This window comes from Schistocerca nitens, chromosome 5 (assembly GCF_023898315.1).
Source record: "Schistocerca nitens isolate TAMUIC-IGC-003100 chromosome 5, iqSchNite1.1, whole genome shotgun sequence".
Lineage (NCBI taxonomy): Eukaryota > Metazoa > Arthropoda > Insecta > Orthoptera > Acrididae > Schistocerca > Schistocerca nitens.
The window spans coordinates 103,393,392-103,420,237 of NC_064618.1; the positions used below are offsets into that span (position 1 = coordinate 103,393,392).

At 41.3% G+C, this 26,846-nt stretch overlaps 1 protein-coding gene across 3 annotated transcripts in view; it reads left to right on the top strand.

Annotated features, from left to right (window-relative positions):
* LOC126260132 (RNA-binding protein Raly-like) overlaps window positions 1–26,846 on the top strand; it is a 442,780-nt gene that overhangs the window by 392,756 nt on the left and 23,178 nt on the right. For all 3 annotated transcript variants that reach the window (XM_049957378.1, XM_049957377.1, XM_049957379.1), the window contains exons 6-7: window positions 12,628–12,821; window positions 23,955–24,083. In XM_049957378.1, coding sequence (XP_049813335.1) covers window positions 12,628–12,821; window positions 23,955–24,083 — 323 coding nt within the window. The remainder of the gene's footprint in view (window positions 1–12,627; window positions 12,822–23,954; window positions 24,084–26,846) is intronic.

A 26,846-nucleotide genomic window follows, 5' to 3' on the forward strand; every position in this document is an offset into this window, starting at 1 on the left:
TATAAATAACGGATGAAACCAGCTACCGAGGTCGAGAGGAAAAGTGCACCTGACGAAAGCGACGCGGTGTTTAAAGCAGAAAAAGACCGCGGTCTGTGCCAGCGAGCGTTCCGCGACCGGTCTGGTGGCTGACCACTGGACTCCGATGGAGTGGCTGTGAATCATTTAACATCGGTGGGGAATATTATTACCTCATTTTTCTACGTACGTAAGGTGCCACGACAAAGCACTCGTTGTAGAAATTGGATCGTCGGCATTTCTTCACACTCCTAGACCAGTCCTCGTTAACGAAGACAAAAGTAACGCAATCTGCTGTTGATGGTAGTCTAACCTGATATGGTTAATGAATACTGCAAACATTCACCAGAGAACAGGAGCTTAATTTATTCTCAAGAATTATAACGTTTTTGAAGAACGAAAATCTTCTTTACAAAAATCAACGTGGTTTCAGCAGTCAGAGATTACTTTAAATGCGAACATTTCAGGTTAGGCTTTACCGTGACTGTTACAGACATTAAATTAAACAACAAGTGTACTGTCACCAGTCATTGATTATTTATCTCCGCGATGCGCTTCAAAGGTTTAAACCTCCATCATCAAGTGGACTTACAATTGTTAATATGACATTACGATTTTTTGGAGGAACTTGTGGCACTGTCTCCAGTGGCCTCAGGTTCCTTTCACAGTCTTAACACATCAAATGTATACTGTCATATTTTGTAAACAAATATGCCACCTGATGATGGAGGTTTAAACCTATGAAACGCGACGTGGAAATAAATAAACAGTGACTGGTAACAGTAAACTTGTTGTTTCATTTAACTGAAGTCAGAGATGACACGAAACTGAGCTCGCTGTCTTCCTCCATGTCGGCCATTGCGCTGTAAACAATGTCGCTCTGGTTGATGCCCTGTTCCCTGACTTCAGAGAGGCATTTCACACCGTCCAGCCCTGCCGTTTAATGACCATCTTAACGAGTAAAGGACCATATCTGCGACTGCTTTCAAGACTTCTTTGCACACAGAACTCAACATGTCACTCTTAATGCATAAAAACCGCCAGATGTAGAGGTAATTTCCGGAGAGCCCCAAGGAAGAGTGATAGAACTGCTGCTATTACGGCCTATGTAAACGATGAGAAGAAAGCGTCAGAAGCTCTTTAAGATTGTTCGCAGATGATGCGGTTGTCTATAAGAAAGCAGTAACGCCAGTAGACAGTATCGATTTGCAAAAAAATGGTTGAAATGGCTCTGAGCACTATTGGACTTAACATCTGAGGTCATTAGTCCCCTAGAACTTAGAACTACTTAAACCTAACTAACCTAAAGATATCACACACATCCATGCCCGAGGCAGGATTCGAACCTGCGGCCGTAGCAGTCCCGCGGTTCCGGACTGAAGCGCCTAGAACTATCGATTTGCAGAATGACATGCAGGGGGTAAATGATAGGGGTAGGCACTGGCCTTTGATCTTGAATGTAAATAAATTATCATATTACACATACACGTGAAAAGAAATCCACTACTGTACGACCACACTACTGATGATGGAGTAACGTTCCGGAGCGACCGCAAGTAGAATGACCATATAAAATATACAGTAAGAAAAGTAGATTTCATACTGAGATCTATAGGAAGAATCTTAAGTAAATGTAACTCATCCTCGAAGGAACTGGCTTACAGAGTACGTGTTCGACCGATTAGCGAGTACTGTTCCTCAGTCTGGGACTCTAACCAAGTAGAACTGAGGGAAGAGATGGAGAAGATCCTACGAAGATCGGATCGCTTCGTCACGAATTTGTTTAGTCGGCGCGAGAGCGTTAGAGAGATGCGCAATAAACCAAAAAGGCATACATACAAAAGAGGTATTGTGCATCACGGAGAGGCTTAAAATTGAAATTTCGAATGAGCACTTTATGACATTACTTCCTGCCACATTCATCTCGCGATATGACCAAGACAAGAAGATTTGATAAATTCGAGCCAATACAGAGGCTTATCGACAATCATTCTTGTCCCGCGCCATTCCCGAGTGGAACAGTGAGGGACGGATCATGTAGTGGTACCAGAAGCACGCACCGCTATACACGTTAGGTGGCTTGAAGAGTACTTCCCCGCCGTATTAAGTATATCAAAAAAATTTTGAGAAAGTGTAACAAAAAGGCTCTTACAAAATTAATCATTTGTTCTTTTTCTTGTGTTTGGGAAATTCACAACGCTTCCTTAGCCGAAGAGACAGTAATTATTTATAAAAGAGCTATACATTGTGTTATAGGTTTGCCCTGACATGTCGAAAGTATCATAAGAAATATTCAAGCGGAGTCTGCGTACATCATGTCTCAAGAAATAAATTAGATTATAGTTATAACATAATTTTTATTATTGACTCTTCAGCCCCACTGGACCAAGCGATGTACAACAAGGGATATTTTCATTGTATATTTCTTTCAGCTTTTCTTTGTGTCCACATAAATTTCAATCTGCCAGAATGGGCTCTTTTCCGGTCTTCAGAGCAAGTTGTTGAAGTCTTCATGGATTTTTCTGGCAGGCCAAATGTGCAGTCGTGAATTTTCAGTTTGAAACTTTTCCTGTCTGGTCTTCCGTGTTTTGTTATTCTGCTCCTTTGAGGTATTCTTTTACTGCAGTGATCCGTTTTATTGTTTCAGTTTCAGCTTCAATGCTAGTTTCGTAGAATTCCACAATCTGTCTAGGTAATCGGGTATATTTCATTCTTCTAGTGTCCCAATTGAACTGTAGCCTGCGTTTTCCTCATATACGGGTAAATATTGGTATATTTCCCATTTACTTTATTTGCACAAGGTCTGTATGTTCCTTCTTCAGTACAATTTGGACCTAAAATTCTCGTTAACATTTCTCGTTCTCTGTTTTAAATTCCCCATGAAGTTACTCTGGTTTGATGGCTGTGTTGTAGTATTACAGGCTTTCAGATTTATCTTCAGGTATTTTCCGATGCATTTTTGTTATTTTGTATGCCTGAAAGCATTATCCATTTTGTGACAATGAATTTCGTAACTAATCATTTTTCGGCCAGTTTCCTAAATGGTTTCACTTAAATTGAATTGAGAAACTCTGCCGATTTTCCCGTGCATAGTTTTTAGAAATTTAGTGTACAGATAGGTACTGGACATATATTTGGTGTTTGCAAATGGTATTTGGAGCCTTACGTTTTGTTCTATTTCTATTTATTTTTGCGCGGGATCGCTGTTCTAACAGAATTGCCAGGTCGTCTGCAAAACATGAGCATTCTATCATAATAGTGATTTTTCCTAATTTAATGGCTTCGTCAGCTTCAAGACTTGATTTCAGTTTCCTCCGAGGGAGTCCATCCTCTTGTCTCTCTAATGTTTTAATTTCTCCTGAATTTTAAAAATGGTTCAAATGGCTCTGAGCACTATGGGACTCAACTGCTGTGGTCATAAGTCCCCTAGAACTTAGAACTACTTAAACCTAACTAACCTAAGGACAGCACACAACACCCAGCCATCACGAGGCAGAGAAAATCCCTGACCCCGCCGGGAATCGAACACGGGAACCCGGGCGTGCCTGAATTTTATCTTAGATTCTGTACCACGTAATGTTTGACTCTTAACTGCTTCATTCTTGAGGTCCAGATCTTATTTTTTCAGAATTTGGAAGAGATGCTTGAGATACACTGAATCATAATCTTTTTTTAAGAAAATCTGTTAATATCGGGATTGTCATCGTCCACCATGTGACAACCACAGTCGGATAGATTCTTCTCCAAACTTCTTCAGGCGTTACAGCCATATTTGTGTTACTCTCCCATGCTCCTTCTCTTTACGATTGTTTTCTTCTATCGTGGAGTGCATTCGGGAATCTCTTTGGTCCGTTTTCCACTTATTTTTTCAACACAGCAATATTTACGTTTATTTTCTTTCCTAATAACACTCGTGAAGCTCGGTGAGTAATTTTTGGTTTTTGACTTTAAGATAACTCAACTCTCAGCTATCGGTGAAAGTGGTGATCCACATGGATTGTAAAATTTTCGTTTAAGGCGCTTTGGAATGACCTTTCGAGTATACTAAAAACACCTCAGCGCATAATCAACTCTCTGGTATTTTTTAAGTATTTCTCTGGTTGCAAATTCCTTGACATCAGCTGTGTTAGACCAAGAAACACTGACCACCACTGACATTAAAAAATTTGTGCCTGACCGGAACTTGAATCCGCAACTCGCACTTCTCGCGAACTGTCGCTCAACAACTTGGCTATCCGTGCATGATTCTTGGACCGACCCACACTTTCATTGGTCATACCGTCTTCATTATTCTCTCGTAGTCCACTTGCGAAATAGGTCGCGAATTTAGTGATGTCGAGGAATTCACAGTTATCGAAATAATTTCGAAACATTTCGTACGGCTGTGGATTGTCAACAGTGTCTGTTTTTTCAGACATTCATTTAATTTTTGTTATCTCTTTCCTGTTCATCTAGTCCTTGTCAAGAACTGTCCTTAAAAAATAATAAAAAAGAGTAATAAGTTTGTCATCCGGTTCTATATCTTGTGTTATTTTGTATCGTTTCCTTTTCGATGTGTAAATTTCATGGCGTACTTCAAACATTGCTGTGCTAAACCATCCATTAGTTGTTGAAATTCATCTGGACGATAAGAGGACGGTACTACGTCATCAACAAAGCAAAGTTAGTTCAAATAAGTCTGACAAATATATATGGCTTCTATACATTTACTGCTCCTCAGACAGAATTGCATCAATTCTTCCAGTCTTCCGGTCGAAGCTGTTGGATTAGTGTGTAGGCCTTTATTTACGCTGACGAAAGTTAAGTCAAGCACTGTTTCTAATCAGGCTTAAATACAGTCTTCAAGTATCGCGTGATTCCGAGAGATGGTAATTAACGCTTATTGTGCCCCTGTATAAATTCGTTAGTGATTTGCAGGTGACGGTCTGTGTTAATTCACCTGTTTTTTTGTGTCGGCCAATAATGAACCATTAATTAACTTAAATACAATATCCTTTTCGCAGAACCGTGTTTAGTGTTGTTTATTAATCGCCATCGATTTCGATTCACTGAATGTCATAGTTCACAATGGCTTACGATTGTGATATAATATAATTTGCGGTTGCACATTAATAGTTTGCGGTTGCGCATTAAGTCGATGCCCATCACGTGAGCGTATTGATGAAGTCTTGAACGCATCGAAGTAGATAGGGCTTAATAAACAACCTTAAATACAGCTGTCCCAAGAGAATATCACAATAGAGAGAATAAAAGGTGTGTTGTTCTACGCTGCACGTGTGTACCACCTGCTTATACAATTACTTTCACCAAGATGGAGCATGTGATAAGCTAGTTCCTCTGTTTGATTCACATTAAAAAATTTTCTTGTGGTTACTGATAATGTGATCAATGTTCCTTACTTTGCAGAGGATGCGTGTACAGTTTTTATGCAGTGTCTGTCTCTTTTCTAGAGTAGCAAACCACTGGCAACGTCGTCGCAGTCCTGTGAAAATTTGTTTTCTCGCAGAGAGAAATGCCGAAATTGTCGTTTAGCGGCATATCGTCGTGTATGTAATAAATTGTGCTAAATAAAGAATCGCTCTTGTGATTATATGTGTTCTTAAGATGGATATATCATTGACAAAAATCGTCCGGCTGTTCTGCTCCATCTGGCATTTGGAAATTTCTCTACAGCTATGCTGAAATTGCTCGAATTTAGCAATTAGTTCTTAATAAATTTTGTGATACCCCGTCCCCTTTTTTATAATATTTATTACTCTTAATAGCACTATTTACTAAATACAAGGCGAAATGTCGTTGCATTGTTGGTTTATCATTTTTATATTTGTTGAGTTTGATACCATTTTAAATTAACAGTGGTCTTATGCAAGTTATGATTTTCTTTTCTTTTTCTGTTGTAGTTACATAGTCCATTCAGTGCATTCTGGACGGATTTCGCGTCCTCTCCAGCTAGCTTTCCTTAGCGCTAGAGCCTGTGCATTTTGGGCAGCTGACATTTGCCATTTGTCATGTACATACTGCTTTAACCCGTATGCCATCATTATGTATTACCGTATACAAGTCAACTTTTACTTCTACAACTACTCTGCGTGAAGGCCAGTACACTTGGCACTGGATATGCACACCTGTAACACTATAGTGATGGTATCCTAAGTCATAACATGCAATTATTTGTGTCCTTAAGGTAGATGTCTCATATGGCAAGAGCTGTTTGGCTATATTTAATGTACATAATCAGCATGTGATTGACAAGTCTGTGCCCTTGTCACACAATGTTTTGACTACAGTTGTCACTTTGCTGCGTTTAAAATATTTTTGTAACCACTAATGCAATTTTTACGCTCCATTGCACCTTCTTAAAAAGACAACTTTGAAATTGTCGAAACCTACGTGACGGGTTCCAGGAAACCTTTATCTGAAACTGGTTAGCTGATACGTTCAACCTCTCCATGTTCCTTTATCACACAACTATCACTCAACCAGTAAACCCCACCCACGATTCTATAAAGAATCGAACTCACATGTCCATGTATAAAGCATTTTCAGACGTCTGGTTACTAAACTCATTCTCAAACACTGGATGAATATATCAGGCAATTAGCGCTCCGTTTTAAGAAAAGCTAGTTTTTCGTGCATATCGAATTCTGAAGGAGCGAAACACAGGAAGAGTTTTCCAGCTAGGAACGTTTGTAAATGCAAACTTTCTGGTGGGGAAGCAGATACCTAGTTATAATGGGGTAAATGGTGCATACAAAGCAAAACCAGTCATTATTGGTGACTTATGAAATAGATAATTAGCTGTCTTTTGAAACTGGAAATCACTCTATAATGTAATGAGGGATATCATTCTAAAGTCGAAGTCCTCCTGCTGAAAAGAAGAAGACAGCATTGAGACAGAATGGGAGAGAAAGGATAATCCTTCGAAAGGCAACAAGCGTTTCTGTTGTTAGAAAAGAGAATTCAAGGATAGAATGAGGGACTGTTTATCTTGATAAGAGGTCAAACAAGAGGGCTTGTCGAAATCTTTGCGCTTGTGTGTTGGAAACAAGGATAGTTGTGCACGAGGGATGACAATAGGAAGATATCAACAGCTGCAAGTACCTAATGCTTCCGGAAAAAAGACACTGTAGGATAAAATCATTGTAACGAACAGCTGTGCCCACTACCTGCTTAAACGTTGTTCTGCTGGTAAGATGAATGCTTCGACTTTTGCTGTTTTTGACGAACTCAAATCTTAACATTATCGTGTACTAACGAATCGTATGAGTAATATAGACTGTAAACCATTTTTTGCTACTAATACCATTGTTATTGTTCTAAATGAGATATCTGTTACAGTCGTACAAGACTGCTGTTGTTGTAGTCTTCTGTCATGTGGTGCCTAAACTATTTTTCTACGGGCGCTCTAAACCACTTGCTTCTAAAGAATGGCTCTAAGTGCCTGAAATTAATACAGAATTTAATTTCTTTTATGCAACTGGTTGCTGATTATTTCAATATTCACATGACTTGTTAAACTGATAGTTCGGTAATATTCACATCTGCAGCACCTGCTCTCTTTGGTATTGGGATTATTACGCTCTTCTTGAAGTCTTAAGGTGTTCTGCCTGTCTCATCCATCTTGCACACCAGATGGGGTAGTTTTGTCATGGCTGGCTCTCCGTAGACAATTAGTAGTATCGACGGAATGCCGCCTGCTCCAGCGGCCCTGTTTAGATTTAGGTATTTCAGTGCTCTTTCAAATTATCCTCGCACCTACCATATCTCTCACGTCATCCCCATGTACGTTTTCATCCCGTTCTATAACATTTTCTTCAAATTCGTTTACCTTGTGTAGCCACTCTATACACTCCTTTCAAGTTTCAGCTTTCTCTTCTTTGCATAGTACTGGTTTTCCGTCTGAGGGCTTGATATTCATACAGTTGCTTATCTTTTCTCCAAAGATCTCTTTAATTTTCCTGTGGCCTGTATCTATCTTTCACCTAGTTGTTTAAGCTTCTGTATCCTTACATTTGTCCTCTATGTCTACTTATCCATTTTTCACTTCTTTTCAGTTTCATGTATAGACATCTGCATTCCCTTTCGTTGCTTCATTTGGCACATTTTTATATTTTCTCGTTTTACCAATTAAATTTTACGCCCTTAGTAGCTGAGTGGTCAGCGCGACGAAATGCCATACCTATCGGCCCGGGTTCGATTCCCGGCTGGGTCGGAGATTTTCTCCGCTCAGAGACTGGGTGTTGTATTGTCCTTATCATCATCATTTCATCCAAATCGAAACGCAAGTCGCCGAAGTGGCGTCAACTCGAAAGACTCGCACCAGGCGAACGGCCTACCCGACGGGAGGCCTAGCCACACGGCATTTCCATTTTACCCATTAAATTCATTACGTCCTGTGATATCTAAGGAATTCTGCTGGGTCCTGTTGTCCTCTGCTTTATTCACCACTCGTATTTCGTCTCTCAATGATACCCGTTCGTCTTCCACTGTATTCCTTTCCCTGTTCTAGTCAGTCCTTGCCGCTATGGTCCCTCTGAAACTCTCAACAACCTCTAGTTTTTTCAACTTATCCGGATCGCATTTACGTAATGTCCTACTGTTTTGCTATTTCTTCAGTTTTAATCTATAGTTCATAACCTATAAGTTGTGGTCAGAGTTCACATTTGACCCTTGTTGTATCTTTCAGTTTAAAATCTGGGTCCGAAACCTCTGTCTTATTCTGGTATCTCTGGTCTCTTTCACGAATGAAAGATTCTTCCATGATACTTAAACCGAGTGTTAGCAATGATTAATCGACAGTTCATAACACATAAATCGTGGCCAGAGTCCACATTTGCCTCTGTCTCTATCTTTCAGTTTAAAACCTGGATCCGAAATCTCTGTCTTTCCATTATACGACTGATATAAATTATCCCGGTATCTCTGTGTGTCTTCCACCAATACAACCTTATTTCACGATTCGTAAACCAAGTGTTAGGAATGATTAATTTATGTTCTGTGCAAAATTCTACAAAGCGCCTTCCTCTTTCAATTCCTTTTCCCTAGACCATACTTTCTTACCATTTTTCTTGTCTTCCTTTTCCTACTATCGAATTCCAATCCCCCCATCACAATCAAATTTTTCACTCTCTTCGTGTCTGAATAAATTGTTTCTCATCATACATTCTCTCTGTCTTATCTGTGACAAAGCGTTCAATAAGCTTTACATAATAGCTTACACGCATTCATATTTGCTCATTCATTATTCGACCTACTCCTGCGTTACCCCTATTTGATTCTTTAATGATAACCCTTTACTCACCTGACCAGAGTTGCTTTTCCTCTTGCCTCCGAACGTCGCTATTCACCACAATATCTAACTTCGTCCTACCCATTTCCAATTTCCTAACTTGCTTGCCACAATAAGGTATCAGACATTCCCCAGTAGGACCAGCAGAGTTCTAGTTTTGTTTTTCTTGGCGATCACACCCTCCAGAGTAGCCTGGCTTTCAGTCGTTCGCAGTACGAGCACCGCAGGTTGATATCACAAGGCCAGATCAGCGTGACTGTTACCCCTGCAACTGCTGAAAAGTCTGCTGCCCCTCTTCAGGAACCACACATTTGTCTGGCCTTTCAAAAGATACCACAACCGCAGGACCCATGGTTTAAAAGACGGTATACAACGTATAAGAGTACATACACTGGAGTGCTAACATTTAAGGGCGTTAGTGACATTCGCACTATGTGTTACTGCCAAGTAGCATAGCTCGATGGAACTTGGGTCATACGTCGTAAGAACTGCAACAGTATAATAAGTATAATACAGAAGGAAACTGAAAGATATTCGCAATGAGAGGATGGAAACGACAGTTTTATTCAAAGGCTATAACTGCAGCTAGGTCACTGTAATTTGAGATGGTTTCCTAACATTACAAAAAAGAGGAACTTTGTTTTTAATGGCATGTGTGATCACCACGGACGGCATGGCATGTTACACAAAGTGCTCCCATGCTGGTCACAAGGCGAGTAAGCATGTGTTGTGGTAGGGCGTTCCATTCATCCACGAGCTCGCTTTATATCTGCTATATGGTCATTGGTGGATGTGGACGTGCTTTAGTACAACGCATCCCTACGGGCTCGATTGGATTTAATTCTAAGAAACGAGTAGACCAGTCAATTCGCCGAAAGTCCTATCGTTCCAATAGCTCCTCCATCCGCGCAGATAGATATGGTCGTGCATTGCCATTCATAAAAATGAAATCAAGGCTAAATCCACCGCTCAAAAGATGCACCCGTGGAAGGAATATAGTGTCACAATAAGGTTGACCGGTGAGTGTATTGTGCTCAAACATTTGCAGGTCTGTACGAGCACGCAACATTATGGCTCCCCACACCAAAACACGCGTATCACCTAAACTACCATATTCGACCATGCTTGTCGTACCCGCATATAGCGAGAGGTAGGAACGCGTAATGCACCCAGGAACGTTGTCGAACATGATCATTTTGGTGGTCCGGGATGAGTGCGTTGGGTGTATATCCCACTCTGAGACAACACATGACCCAAAAACAAATAATTAAACTTGGTTACAATTGTAGTGCTCCACCGTCCGGCTTTAACGTTTCTACTCCGACCGAAACTTTGAGAGATTTATGTCGGCTCGCAGAGATTCAACAACAAAGGAGACATTTCTTTTGCATAGCGTAACGACTTCCTCTCCGAGCCGGAACAGCCAGTGTATGTGTCACAAACGAGAAGTATGATTGCACTGGGGAGTGGCGGTGTGAATGAAATTACAAGATTTCCGATGTGAAGAAATAGCATACTACTTGCGTTAAAAACTATTTTAATGCAAATAATATGGTATTTCTTAACATCGGCATTCTTCAGAAACCTTTGATGAAAACGATGAACAAAAGTCTAAATGACGAGAGTGGCCTTTACGGTGGGTAGAGACGTGCGAGGGGAAATGCTGACGCAATCAGAGCTCGAAGCTAGCAACAGAAACTGCGACGTTTAGCTTCACTACGAAATTTTGACACTGCAGCTGCTAGGTCGCTGACGTGGGCAGAAATGAAAATATAAGGAAGTTTACTTGAAGTGTTCCGGAAAAACTTATATGTGCACTGTGTGATCAGAAGTATCCGGACACGTGGCTGAAAATTACTTACAAGTACATCGCACCCTCGTCGTTAATGCTGGAATTCAATATGGTGTTGGACCACCCTTAGCCGTGATGACAGCTATCACTGTCGCAGGCACACTTTCAATCAGGTCCTGGAAGGACTGCTGCACTGAGGAGACGTATCGATGTCGGTCGATGAGGACTGGCACGAAGTCGGCGTTCCAAAACATTCCAAAGATGTTCTATAGGATTCAGGTCAGGACTCCGTGCTGGCCAGTCCACTACAGGGATGTTATTTTCGTGTAACCACTCTGCCACAGGCCGCGCATTATGAACAGGTGCTCGATCGTGTTGAAAGATACAATCGCCATCCCCGCCTTGCTCTTCAACAGTGGGAAGCAAGAAGGTGCTTAAAAACTCAATGTAGGCGTGTACTGTGATAGTGTCAAGCAAAACAACAAGGGGTGCCAGCCCCCTCCATGAAAAACACGACCGCACCACAATACCTCCGCCTCCGAAATTTACTATTGGCACTACACACGCTGGCAGATGACGTTCACCGTGCATTCGCCATACCCACACGCTGCCATCGGATCGCCACATTCAATGTTTACGCTCCTTACACCAAGCGAGGCATCGTTTGGCGTTTATGGGCGTGATGTGTGGTTTGTGAGCAGCCGCTCGACCATGAAATCCAAATTTTCTCACTTCCCGCCTAAATTTCATAGTACTTTCAGTGCATCCTGATGCAGGTTGGAATTACTATTTGATTGTATGGATAGATGTGTGCCTATTACACATTACGACCCTCTTCAACTGTCGGGGGTCTCTGTCAGTCAACAGTCGAGGTCGACCTGTATGGTTTTGTGCTGTGCGTGTCCCCTTCACGTTTCCACTTCACTATCACAGCGGAAACAGTGGACTTAGGGATGTTTAGGAGTGTGGAAATCTTGCGTATTGACGTATGACGCAAGTGACACCCATTACAGGGATGTTATTGTCGTCTAACCGCTCTGCCAGAGGCTGTGCATTATGAACAGGTTCTCGATCGTGCTGAAAGATGCAATCGCCATCCCCAAATTGCTCTTCAACGTTCGAAGTCCATCAGTTCCGTGGATCGCCCCATTCTGCTCTCTCACGATGTCTAATGACTACTGATCTCGCTGATATGGAGTACTTGACAGTAAGTGGCAGCACAATGCACCTAATATGAAAAACGTATGTTTTTGGGGGTGTTCGGATACTTTTGATCACATTGTGTATATGAAGATATCATATGTATTAAAAATATGCAATGTCCCACTGACAGATCATTAGAGTAGACTGAAAAAAATCTGGAATAATTCAGTGAAGAGCTTTTCGGAATTCTTGATAACAGTTTTAAACAGCGACCTGTCTTTAAATGGCAGTGTAGATTAATGAGGATTAAAACTCAAAACTACTTGCTGTAGTGCGGGATGAGACCGCCTCCGCCTCCGTCTCCGCTCACCGCCCTCTGTTACAGCTACTACGCGTCGGCAGCGTTCGCCGCCCCCCGGCTGGTGCCGCCCCTTAAGAGGCCGCGGCTGGTGGCGCCGCCCCCGAGGCCCACAGCCGCCGCCGCCGCCGCGAAGATGGCCGCAGCCGCCGCCGCCGCCGCCGCTGCCGCCTCCGCCGCCCACAACAGCTGCACCGCCTCGCAGGACATCAAGACCTACAGTACGTGCCACCGCCTTAAGTCGTCAAAGCGCCGTAATTACTGTTAAGCAAAAGAACAAAAATACGAAATCTACAGCTTCTGAACTCCCCCCCTCATTTAACTGCTCGAAATATTCCAGAATGAGATTTTCACTCTGCAGCGGAGTGTGCGCTGATATGAAACTTCCTGGCAAATTAAAACTCTGTGCCGGACCGAGACTCGAACTCGGGACCTTTGCCTATCGCGGGCAAGTGCTCTACCAACCGAGCTATCCAAGACGACTCACGCGCCGTCCTCACAACTGTACTTCTGCCAGTATCTCGTCTCCTACCTTCCACACTCCGCTGCAGAGTGAAAATCTCGTTCTGGAAACATCCCCCAGGCTTTGGCTAAGCCTTGTCTCTGCAATATCCTTTCTTTCAGGAGTGCTAGTTCTGAAGGATTCGCAGGAGAGCTTCTGTAAAGTTTGGAAGGTAGGAGACGAGATACTGGTAGAAGTAAAGCTGTGAGGACGGCGCGTGAGTCGTGCTTGGATAGCTCATTTGGTAGAGCACTTGCCCGCGAAAGGCAAAGGTGCCGACTTCGAGTCTCGGTCCGGCACACAGTTTTAATCTGCCAGGGAGTGCTCAAAATATTGCTCGAAAAATTACTGTCGGTGATTATGTTTCCGAACTACGCAAAATCTACGTCTGAATAAATCAATGTTCAGCTGTGTAAAGCATTAACGTAAGGAAGAGAGAGTCAATAAAAGGTATTATATTTCTCGTTGAATACTGTAGGTTCTTTCTATTGGCTTTGTGTTCGTAAGTTCATTATTCCTTAAAGCAAATGCTGGAAGGAGTTATCAGTTATCGGTTTATCTATGCATAAAATAAGTAATAGCACGTGTCAGGAATGTTTCTACTCTTCGAAATTACTCTATTCCATCTTTTGCACTTTCCAAGAGTTAACAGAATTCTTGGGACGAACTAGTACCTACCAAGAAATGGACAAGAACACAGTTAACTTCCAACTATATCGCACCAAAGCAGTAGCACACCTTGCAAGTGAAGAAGAACAGAGAGTACATACGTTTCAGTACAAAGATATGTTTACCTAAGCAGTATATTCAATACAACCGTTTTCTTTGAGCATAGAATTGCAATTGATTAATATTTTATAAGAAACAAAATGTAATATAGTTTTTAGTGATTTTATCTTTTTGAACAATTCTGAGAAACAATAACTACTACAATAACAATGTATTGCGAGAGCTATATCTTCAATTTGTACTGTATCATGTACTTACGTATATCATAAAGACTAAGGTGCACTGAGCAGTACCATTACGAACTCCATTGTCACTTCCAGAGAAAGGAAAGCTATTTTATGATAACGAATGAAACAACAAGCATACTGCTCCGACTCATTGTTTATTTTATCTTCACGTTGCCTTTGACAGGTTTGAAATCCCATCATCAGGTTGTTTTATATGGATTAATACGACAGGTATTGATTGTGTTACGGCGTTGCAATAACCTTTGGCACAGTCTACTAGAGAATAAAACAAAACACCATTTCAGTACATGGAGCATAGATTCTGGAGGTATTTCACTGATAGAATGGAATAAAATACAAGTGAGAAAGCAAAAATAAAATTAAAAATACTTCTGGATATCACAGGCTCTCGTTTCCTCTCGTCTTACATCACTATCAGATAGGATAAAAACAGCGTTTAGAATCTAGTAAGTACAAAGGACATATATCAGCGCCAAACAGCAATTTAGAGCAAGTCTCGAAGCAGTGTGGATATCTTGGGATGCGTAGGGGAACAGAAATGTAAGTGTAAATGCATATTTGGTGACGACTAGATATATTTACAATTACATTTCTGTTCATCTATGCAAGCAAAGATTAGTGTAAGTCTGCATAATATATGTAACATCTTTAGCATTTGCTTCATATGATCTATCAATGACATTTTGCACAATATTTTTAATACAAATTAATTAACTTGAACTGCAATAGCAGTAGTATATTTTACATTGTTGCACTGGCAACAAAGTCTGCAACCCGCGATTACGAAAAAAGGTCATAACAAGTACTCCGCCTTTTAGATAAGAAAACGTCTTTATTCACCCACTTTTAAACAAAATTCATTAATTAATGAACTCGATCGGTCAACTTATTATGTGTTTAAATCTAATGCAGCCTTTGCTACATAAGTCTACTTTCTTTTATAGACTTTTCCTTCCATATTTGTGTTCTTATATTATTACTCATGCCTCTGGAATTAGTTTTCATGAAACTTAGAACTTGATATGTATAAGAACACACAGAAATGTTTTCGATTACCAAAATTTACACTTACAATAGAACATAAAAATTCTCATCGGAGTGTTAGTTTTACTCACGTGGAAGCAATCATATCTTCTTTACCTCTCACCAAGCCAAGTACAGGGTGACACACGGGAGACAGACGGTTTTTTAATGAAATAATACTCAGCCAACTTTAAAATTAATGCATGTGTATTTACACAAAATAAAAGCTCATTATTTGCCATTTTAGTTAATATAGTTATTTGTGAAAAATGATGTCGTCAAGGTGATGTCCATCATTTCGAATGCAGGACTCAAGTCTCTTCTCAAAGTCCTCCATCACACGGACTAAAATCTCCGCAGGGATGGCAGCAATTTCTTGAATGATTGCATTCTATCTCGTCCAAATTTCATAGATTGTGGCTATAGACACTGTTCCTAAGGTACCCCTACAGAAAGAAGTCACATACTGACAAGTCGGGAGACCTGGGAGGCCAAGGAACATTGCCAAAACGTGAGATAATCTGGCCAGGAAACATGCGTCTAACGACTGTCATTGAGTGTTTGTGGTGTGCGATGTTGCCCCATCCTGCTGGAACCAAACGCGTTTTAAAGGAATTCGTCATATTCTTAGTTCTGGTTTCAAGAATGTTTCAAGCATACGAACGTAACGAACCGAATTAACAGTAAACAGTAAAAAATAAGGTCCAATAATGCCAACAGAGCCAAGAGCACACCAGACTGTTACTTTTTCTGAGTGCAGAGGACGCTGGTGGATATGGTGTGGATGCTCTGGTGTCCAGTAACGTAGGCTTTGCTTATTCACGGTCCCGTTTAAATGAAAATTAGCTTCATCGCTCATTAATAAAATTTCATTTTCATTCGATCCCAAAATCACTTGCATTCTGTAAGCGAAGTTTTCTCGTACAGCAAAATCAGTTTCCTTAAGTTGTTGGACAATGAGCATTTTTTAGGAATGGAATTTTAATTCTTTGTGCAAAATTCGTCTAACCGATTCACGATTGATTCGTAACTCACTAGCATGACGTCTAGCTGACCGTCCTGGGCTTCTGACTGCCGCTTGCCTTACCCTGTCAACATTTTCTGGTGTCATTACTCTGCGTCTCTGGCCAGGATGCTTCTTATCCAGTGTGTTTCCAGCTGATCTGAAGTTTTCCGCCCACCTGAGGATTGTGATGCGGCTCGTAACAGCTCCATGTCGACCGACATTAAACTGCGCACGAAACAATCGCCGTGTAGCAATAATTGACTCACCACTTTTCACGAAACCGTCATAGACAAACACTCGACGTCGCAAGTCCCACTGTTCCATAGTGACTGAGTAAATGAAATGGCGTCTTGTGTGGATCAGAACTATCCCCACCACGACCACCTCCCACCACCGCGCCCTCAGTACTACGCAGTTCAAAACCGTCCGTCTCCCGTGTGTCACCCTGTACTTACGTGCCAGTTTATCTCTATAGGAGTCTGTGAGTTAGTCAGGGCCTTTAATTTGATCTTGTGGGTTTCAGCGCCACTGTGTTTGTCAAGTAACGATATAAGTCACGTATCCTGCACCGGAATTAATAGTTTTTACTCACCACGTTTATTGTTTCTGCATAGTATGCAGCATATCCTTTGAGAGAGAGAGAGGGAGAGAATGTTCCTTATTTTATTACATTTATACACAGTCTCAGTCGAGCAGAAGTTTAGCAGTGACCGTCCCTCCTGTGTATTCATCTTAGTCTTATTTTGACATCTGAAAATCAGTTTGGATGTCACGACTCAAGCGAGCCTCGTAAGCAACTGGATGAGAGAAAAACTTATACCAACAAAAATAAAGGTAACAAATATCACGTTGTTGGACGAAGTTATTCAGTTAGATACTGGGTGGTGTGTCACTAAAGGCGCCGCACGTGGTCAGCCGTTCGTTTTCTCCTCCACATCTGCATAGTCACTCCAAAAGTAAACTCCGTTGCATTCATAATTTTGTCAGTGTTTATCGGTTCCGGCGCTTGTGAGACGGAAAAAAGTCTCGGGTTCGAATTTCAGTGGCCCTTTCCTTCGTTAAACCTGGGATGTGAGAAAATTTCAGGACCCAAGCAGAAGATTCAAGATCATTGCTCGATCCAAGCGAGAATTATTTTCCGGAAAATATTTAGTTAATAATTGGAAGAAACAAATGAACGCTGTGCCTTGAGGAGACAACTAAGCGCATACCATTGACTGGAACACATTCTGTGTAATATTCACCGATGGCAGCTGCTCTAGCGCAGTTGATAACGCGTTACCATCCCGTCTAAATACCGAACTCGCCAATAGGCGTGAATGCAGTGTGTATCGTTTTCCTATGCATGTTTTGAGGATGGGAGATATTACGGGATCATGTAGGAACTAGTGCTCCGTTCTTTTTGCGTTCAACGGGCAACAGATGGCTTTTAATTGTCTAGTATCGGTGAAAAAAAAGTCTTACCTTTCTCTTTATTTCTTCACTCTTTTCTGTTTCTCTTCCAGTCTTCCATTCATTTTGAAATTGTAAATTTCAGTGTTACATGTCGCTGTGTGATAATGATCCTTAAATTCCTGTTAAACACAGGTCCACATGACAGTTCCAGTTTTAGGTCCGTACCGGAGATTAGCTGTTTTCTTCAGTTTCAGTTCAAAGAGAACAGACAATGAAGATGAATATACTAACATAGATTATTGTTAGGCTCCGTCTCTTTAAAAACAGTGCTTCAAGGGAGACAACGCCATTTCGTGTGATCACTATCCACGCAGAAACTATGAAGACTGACAATTGGAAGTTCAGAATCAATTTGGAATCGAACGACTTACAAATGACCTGCAAAGTGACCGAAATCACTAAGCCTGAGTAAGCAGATGGAAATCGCTAAAGCATAGCTCTACAGCAGTTCAAAGGAAAAAATGGCATTACCGCATCAGTGGTGATATTTACGTCACACTGCCTTCTTTTGTAAAAGACGTTTCACGTGAAAAGGCAGATCGAGAATGGTTCAAGGAGAAACCAAACAGGAAGCCGCACAGTTTTAGATATTATGAATGTCTTATCCACGGAGAGAGAAGGTCTCAATCGGCTGTTCTCGGTCCATTGCTTAACCATCTGCAGTTCGAAAGATTATTAAGACTGCAGCTGAATATCGCTGCAATATGCAGATGGTTGCTGTAGAATAACAACATAACTAATGTAATGAACTACCATAGGAAGTGAGTCTACATCGAAGCATTGATTCATACTTCAGGGTTTTGTACAAGTCCGAATATGTTTTTCATTGAGTGAACTGAATTTTGGATCGTACCGTGGCCAACATTTCAACATTGTTGTCCAAGAATTCAGGTCTCCGTTCAAGACACATTATCCGCGAAACTGTAAGGAAGAATGCGAAATGTATGTCTCCTTGCTTACACAGGGTGGAGAATTACAGCTTCCACGAAATACTTCATGCGCCTTACGGTAGGCAAAGGTGCAGATGATGTAAGTTGGGTTGCCTACGTTAAGGTGCGTGGAACATTGTCCAGGGTAGTTTCACACTGTACAGTCACATTAGTCTGACAGAAGCCCGAACGACCACCTTTTGCAGCGCTCACCACTTCGAAACGTACAGGAAGAGAGTCAGGGAGATTCTCGAAGGTATCGACAAGGATGTGAACTCGTGCTGGCTCCAGCACCGTGACCCATTGCGCCAGGTTTCTCGCTTCAGGATTCATGGTGGCGGCCGAGGAGATTCCACGGATCCTCAACTGGGTTTAAATCGGGTGGGTTTGGTGGCCAACGCAATATGGTAAACATATCCTGACGTTTTCCCAACCACGAACATACAGTGCGAGCTGTGGGACGTGGTGCATTGTGTTGCTGGTAGATGCCAACGTGTCGAGGAAGAACAAACTGAGTACAGGAGAGGACATGATCCCCAGAGATAGATGCATACTTCTTTCGGTCCATTGTGTCCTCCAGAATGACGAGATTATCTGAAGAATCCCCAGACCATAATGTTTTCTCTTCTGATCTTGACCTTCCCAACTATTGTTGGAGGGTGTTTGCTTTCAGGTGTTTCATTCTGATGGAGCTTAAGGGGAACCCACCGTGGTTCAGGTGAAAAAAAAAAATCGATTTTCGGCTTTTATCATATTTCGATAGATTAAGGTTTTATTTAAGTACTCTGAAAAGGATTTTGCTGAAAATTTTTTTTTCGAGCATCTAAAGAGCATTTTCCTACCACGCGTGTTTATGTGCCACGTCCACTTTTCTGTCACCCACTCTTCTGCATATACAGGGTGTTACAAAAAGGCACGGCCAAACTTTCAGGAAACATTCCTCACACACAAATAAAGAAAAGATGTTACGTGGACATGTGTCCGGAAACGCTTAATTTCCATGTTAGAGCTCATTTTAGTTTCGTCAGTATGTACTGTACTTCCTCGATTCACCGCCAGTTGGCCCAATTGTAGGAAGGTAATGTTGACTTCGGTGCTTGTGTTGACATGCGACTCATTGCTCTACAGTACAAACATCAAGCACACCAGTACGTAGCATCAACAGGTTAGTGTTCATCACGAACGTGGTTTTGCAATCAGTGCAATGTTTACAAATGCGGAGTTGGCAGATGCCCATTTGATGTATGGATTAGCACAGGGCAATAGCCGTGGCGCGGTACGTTTGTATCGAGACAGATTTCCAGAACGAAGGTGTCCCGACAGGAAGACGTTCGAAGTAACTGATCGGCGTCTTAGGGAGCACGGAACATTCCAGCCTATGACTCGCGACTGGGGAAGACCTAGAACGACGAGGACACCTGTAACTGACGAGGCAATTCTTCGTGCAGTTGACGATAACCCTAATGTCAGCGTCAGAGAAGTTGCTGCTGTACAAGATAACGTTGACCACGTCACTGTATGGAGAGTGCTAAGGGAGAACCAGTTGTTTCTGTACCATGTACAGATTGTTAAGGCACTATCAGCAGCTGATTGGCCTCCACGGGTACACTTCTGCGAATGGTTCATCCAACAATGTGTCAATCCTCATTTCAGTGCAAATGTTCTCTTTACGGATGAGGCTTCATTCCAACGTGATCAAATTGTAAATTTCCACAATCAACATGTGTGGGCTGACGAGAATCCACACGCAATTGTGCAATCACGTCATCAACACAGATTTTCTGTGAGCGTTTGGGCAGGCATTGTTGGTGATGTCTTGATTGGGCCCCATGTTCTTCCACTTACGCTCAATGGAGCACGTTATCATGATTTCACACGGGATACTCTACCTTTGCTGCTAGAACATGTGCCTTTACAAGTACGACACAACATGTGGTTCATGCACGATGGAGCTGCTGCACATTTCAGTCGAAGTGTTCGTACGCTTCTCAACAACAGATTCGGTGACCGATGGATTGGTAGAGACGGACCAATTCCATGGCCTCCACGCTCTCCTGATCTCAACAGTCTTGACTTTCATTTATGGGAGCATTTGAAAGCTCTTGTTTACGCAACCCCGGTACCAGTGTAGAGACTCTTCGTGCTCGTATTGTGGACGGCTGTGATACAATACGCCATTCTCCAGGGCAGCATCAGCGAATCAGGGTGGATGCATGTATCCTCGCTAACGGAGGACATTTTGAACATTTCCTGTAACAAAGTGTTTGAAGTCACGCTGGTACGTTCTGTTGCTGTGTGTTTCCATTCCATGATTAATGTGATTTGAAGAGAAGTAATAAAATGAGCTCTAACTGTGAAAGTAAGCGTTTCCGGACACATGTCCACATAACATATTTTCTTTCTTTGTGTGTGAGGAATGTTTCCTGAAAGTTTGGCCGTACCTTTTTGTAACACTCTGTATTTTAGATCTTTATATCCCCTACATTGCACGTTAGAGATTTTTTTATACTCTCGAGTGTGTTGACTATACTTGGAATGCAACGGTCGGTATTCTTTTGTTTCTGCTGTTTGTAAACAACACGCTTCCAAACACGCGGTTAGTTTTGGTCAAGTGTGATTGCTTCTTTGTGTGTATTTTGTTGTGTTTATTGAAGATGACGAAACGTAAAGGCATTTCCAAGAAACAACAATTTAGAGGAAACAAGTTTAGAAAGATTTCTGTACGAGAGGTTATGTCGCCTGGCAATGATGTTTCTAATTGTAATTCTTCAACAAGTCCATCATCAAACAAGTTCTCACCATTTCAAGAGAGTTACAACGAATTTACTGTAAGTGACAAGGGGTGCAGTAACTTTATTATAAATCTTAGAATATTATCTCATGTAATTTCTAAATTTGTACAATGAAGACAATGTGGTGAGTCACAGAGTGTGAAAATTTGTGAGAGCGCCAGTGGGAGAAAAGGCCTAGCAATTGCTTTGGATTTAATTTGCACTAAATGCTCAGCTGTGATTTCATTTAGGAGTTCTTTAAAACCAGATACAAGTGGCTCTTATGAAATAAATATTAGATTAGTTTATGCCTTACGATCAATTGGCAAGGGCATGGCTGCAGGGAGAACATTTTGTTCAGTGATGAACTTACATCAACCACGAAATAAATTTGAAAAACTGACTGCAATATTAGTGAAAGCTGTATGTGATGTCAGTGAGGAAAGCATGAAACTGCTAGGGAAGCGGTGGAAGAAAATGATGGATGTTCGGATATTGCAGTTGTTGATGGAAGTTGGCAGAAATAGGACATACTTCTCTGAATGGAGTAGTGGCTGCCACGAGTGTAGACACCGGTAAAATGTTAGATGTGGAGATACTGTCAAAATATTGCAAATGTTGTAAAGTCAATGAACATAAAGAACACAACTGTGTGGCTAATTTTAGAGGAACAAGTGGTGGTATGGAAGTTCATGGAATACACCAAATATTTCATCACTCCGTAGAAACAAGAGGTGTGCGGTACACCAAATATTTGGGCGATGCTGGCAGTAAGGTATACAACAATGTGGTGAACTCTAAGCCAATGGAGATGCCATTATTAGGAAAATAGAATGTGTAGGCCATGTTCAAAACTGTTTGGGAAGAAGGCTGAGAAAACTAACTGTTGATGTGAGAGGGAAAATATTAGAAGATGGAAAATTGTTGACCGGACAGGGTCAGTTAACTAAAACCTAAACGGAAAACTTGGAGGTATACTATGGGCAGGCAATTAGGAGAAATAAAGAAAATATGGAGGCAATTAAGAGACATTTTTGGGTCATATTCTTCCATAAGTCCTCTAATGATAAGCCATGTCATGGATTGTGTCCCTCAGGAGAAAATACATGGTGCAAATGCAATAGGGCTCAGGCAACCGGAGAACCTTATTTTCACCAGCATACTCTTCCTGCTGCTGTTATTACAGCAATTAAAGCTATTTTCAGAGAGTTGGCTCATCCTGACCTTCTAAGGAAATGTTTGCATGGGCAGACACAGACCCCAAATGAAGTTTCAACAGCATAATTTGGAACCGCCTTCGTAAAACTGTATTTTTAGGCATGCATACAATGAACTGGGAGTTATTACATTCATTTGTGGTGATATTGGAAAGTGCTGGGTACTGAAAAAGCTAGGAATTAATCCTGGTGAAAATATGATCACTGGGCTGCAACATTGTGATAAAATGAGGATAGCCGATGCAGACAGGTCTGCATCTAATATGGCCAAGAAAGCAAGACAAACATCCAGGAAGGAGAAAAAGAAGCCGGAAGACCTGCTAAAGGCCAAAGAATGGCCATCATATGCAGCAGTAAGGTTTTAATTAACTGTAAGTAACAAATTTCAAAAGTTTCTTCTTTGAATTCAATTCCCGGCAAACTAAAATTTTCAGTAGATCTGCCCCATTATATCAGAAACTATCACAGGTAAATGAGTGAAATTTGCATAACATAAAATGCCACCTCTAGTACAACATTCATTACTATTCCCCCACTAGTAACTTCACAAACAAATATTTTCAGCAGAATAAACTTATTTTTTTTTGTTAATAAATTTTAAAAAGGATTTCTTAAAAACTGTAAAATGGATAAAGTAGATTTTAGTACAGTTGACTCTATTAGCATCGTGTAACATACAGTAAAAATATAATTTTTACGGAAGTAGGTCAAATACTTGCCTAAATTAACATGGGTTAGATAGACAGGGTGTGGTCCCCTTAAAATGTGATATATCTTGAAAGGCCACTTGTCGCCACGCAGCGGACGTCCAGTTACGGTATTGGCGTGCAAATTCCATCCTTCATCGTGGATGAACAGTAGTCATCGTGGGTGTATTAACCAGGCGCCTGCTGTGGAGGCCAATACGTAGCAACGTTCGCTGAATGGTCGCTGAGAAGACACTGTTGATAGCCTCCTTGGTTCGTCTGGCAGTCAGTTTCTCAACAGATGCATTTTTATTCATCCGTACCTATCTCCGCAGCCAATGTTCACCCCTGTCATCGTTGGCATTCAGTGCACCACAAATACTTCTTCGCCGGTTTTGGGTAGCGCCATTATGTCATGCACGGCGTACTTTAACCACAGTGGCAGGCGAACAGTGTACTGACTTAGCTGTCTCAGACAGCACTTGAGAAGGGAAGCCACTGATCATGACGTTACGGGCATCAGTTAAATCACCCAATTCTCAAATTACAGCCACTGCACTATTTTCCCCATGTTAGGCTTTATATACCGTCCACTCCTAGTGCTGCCATTTGACGTCTGAGTGGTTGCTGCACGTTGACGTCGAACATAGACGGTGGTGACGTTATCGTGTCTGGACCGTAAGTTTTGGCCTTCCTGAATTACCCAAATAAGTGAGAGTCAGTTTAACTTTTGTTGAGCTACTGGTATCTACATTGCACGCTTTCTATTTAGTACATTGTTGTTTCAGGTAATCCAGACATCTTGATCTGCGGTAACTGCCGTGAGATGTTCACCGACCTCCATGAACTCCTAGAGCATAAGAAGACGTACTGCAAGCTGCGCTTCACCTGCAAGTGCCACAACGGCCTGAAAATGAGTAAGGCCGCGCAACGAATACCAGAGCCAGCACAAAGAGAAAGCTTGCGGAACGTAACAGCACCGAAAGTGATCTTTGATTAGAATAAACAGGAAGGTGTTAGGGGTATAAGCGCAGATATTGTGATCATTGGTACTTTGATGTTTAACGACATCAGTGTGTTGGTTGTTTTTGTCTGTGCCTAACAGTCTTCCCGCAAAGCGTCGCAGAATTTACTACCTGATGTTTTTTGCACAGCTGTAACTGTGCCACTAAGGACACTACGCCTGTCAATATAGACTTACCGTTGTGCCTCCATTCATCAAACTTCAACAGCTGACTTGCTACCCAGCAGTAAATTAGCATTGAAGGTTTGCTCTTGCCACATGTACCCGGTACTTGGAGGTACTACCAATCCTTATGAAAGAACACTACTCCTAATAGCTACAGTTATTACTCTGCAAATGAGGTAAATACTGATGTAATGCGGTTCAGTACACTATTCTCAGCCACCAGTAAAAATATCTGCACTTAATACCCCTGACACTCTTTATTATAATCATCGGGTGGGCTTTGGTATTACAGGCTAAGGACTAAGAGAAAAATTGTTAAATCATTTGCACAATTTCACCTATGTGTTATCGCACGAAGTACTTACGTATTCTCTAATACACACATGGAGGATTATTACACACGACTTAACCTTGTCCATAGATGCTTCATTTATTATTAACCTACTTCTTCTGTAAAAATGTCAAATATTCGAACAGGAAAGGAATCGTTTGGCCTGGCAAACAAATGACGATACCAGCAATGGGATTTTTCTTTGTTACGCTGACACACGTTTCTAAATTGCAGTAGTCGAATATCAACGTAATCTGTGGAAGAGGGTCTTTCGCTTATATGCTTATATGCTGTGCCTTGTAACTTTTGTCGATAGCGTTATCGTTAGTGTAAATTCACCGGCAGCAGCAGTGAGACCTATTTTTCTTCATTCTGAAATGTTGTGAAGCGAGTAAGTAAATATTCAAATGTGGCCTCATTTAACATCTCCATAACGCAACTGTTAAACGGCATCAGCAATTGAATACATTGATGTAGTCCACAATATACTGGATTACAGGCGATTGTAAGCAGCAGATGAAGTACATCAATCAGAAAGAATGAATATTAAGAATTAAAAGAGGGGCACTACGCAATACTTATCGTGGAAATGCTTTTGAAAGTGACAGATAAGAGAGGCCCAGAATTCAGATGAAAACTTCTTTTTTCATGAAAATGCTCATGCTGAGAAACGCGATTTGACGTTAGATCGATAAATTGTAACAACTTTTTTGCCAAATTTTTGGCACCCTCTGACTAGTGGCCGATATCTGAGAAAGCGTGCAATCGAGAACGCTGTCTTCCAATTTTCGATGCTTTATGGAGACTGTGAAATGGTCTGTTTCCATTGTGGAACTCAATGTGTCTTCCTGTCCAGTGGACATAATGAATAACTGCTAATGTGTTTATGTTGCCGCAGCGTTGCTTTCCTCTCAACAAGACGGAAAATATGAATCGAGGACGCTGATATTGTGTATCATATTCTTCGACAGACACATTATCACATTAAGTGTTTGTGCCACCAGTATTTACCCATGTGTTTAACTATTAATTGGCAAGTTAAGCACAGCTAGTAATCTTAGAACAATATTAGAAGACAGTGTTACTGCTAATTTGGTTATGTATAAATCCCATTTGTTGTTGTTGTTGTTCTTGTTGTGGTCTTAAGTCCTAAGACTGGTTTTATGCAGCCCTCCAAGCTACTCTATCCTGTGCATAACTCTTCATTTCTGAATGACTGCTACAACCTACATCCCTCTGAATCTAGTTACTGTTTTCATCTCTTTGTCTCCTAAGACTCGTACACCCACACCCCACACTTCCCTCCAGTACTAAATTTGTGATCCCTTGACCTCCCAGAATGTGCCCTATCGACTTATCTCTTCTCCTAGTCAGATTGTGCCACAAATTTCTCTTCTCCCCAGTTATATTCATTACCTCCTCATTAGTTACGAGATATACCCATCTAATCTTTGGCTTCTTCGGTGGCACCACATTTCAAAAGTTTCTACCATTTTTTTGCCCATACTGTGTATTGATCACGTTTCACTTATATACATGGCTCCACTACATACAAATACTTTCAAAAAAGACTTTCTGACATTTAAATCTATATATATACTAAGATGGTATCTTTTCTTTCGGACAACACGTTGAGAATGTGGGTTTCGCTGGAGGCGTGCCAGAGATAAATCCCTGCAGTCGCGCTATACTCTGTGTCCTCGATGGCTCAGATGGATAGAGCGTCTGCCATGTAAACAGGAGATCCCGGGTTCGAGTCCCGGTCAGGCACACATTTTCATATGTCCCCGTTGACGTATGCCAACGCCTGTAAGCAGCTTTCATTGTAATTTAATTTAAATCTATATTCGAAGTTAAAAACTTACTCTTCTTCAGAAACGCTTTTCTTCTCATTGCCAATCTACACTTTATATCTTCTCTACTTCGGCCCTCATTAGTGATTTTGCTGCCCAAAAACCCAAAGTCATCTACTACGCTAAGTGTTTCGTTTCCTAATCGAATTCACTCAGCAGCAATTGATTAAATTCGATTACATTCCATTATCTTTGTTTTTTTTGTTTTTTTTTTTTTGTTTTTTTGTTTTTTGGCGTTCATCTTATATCCTCCTTTCAAGACACCATTCCGTTCAACTATTCTTCCAAGTCCTTTGCTGTCTCTGAC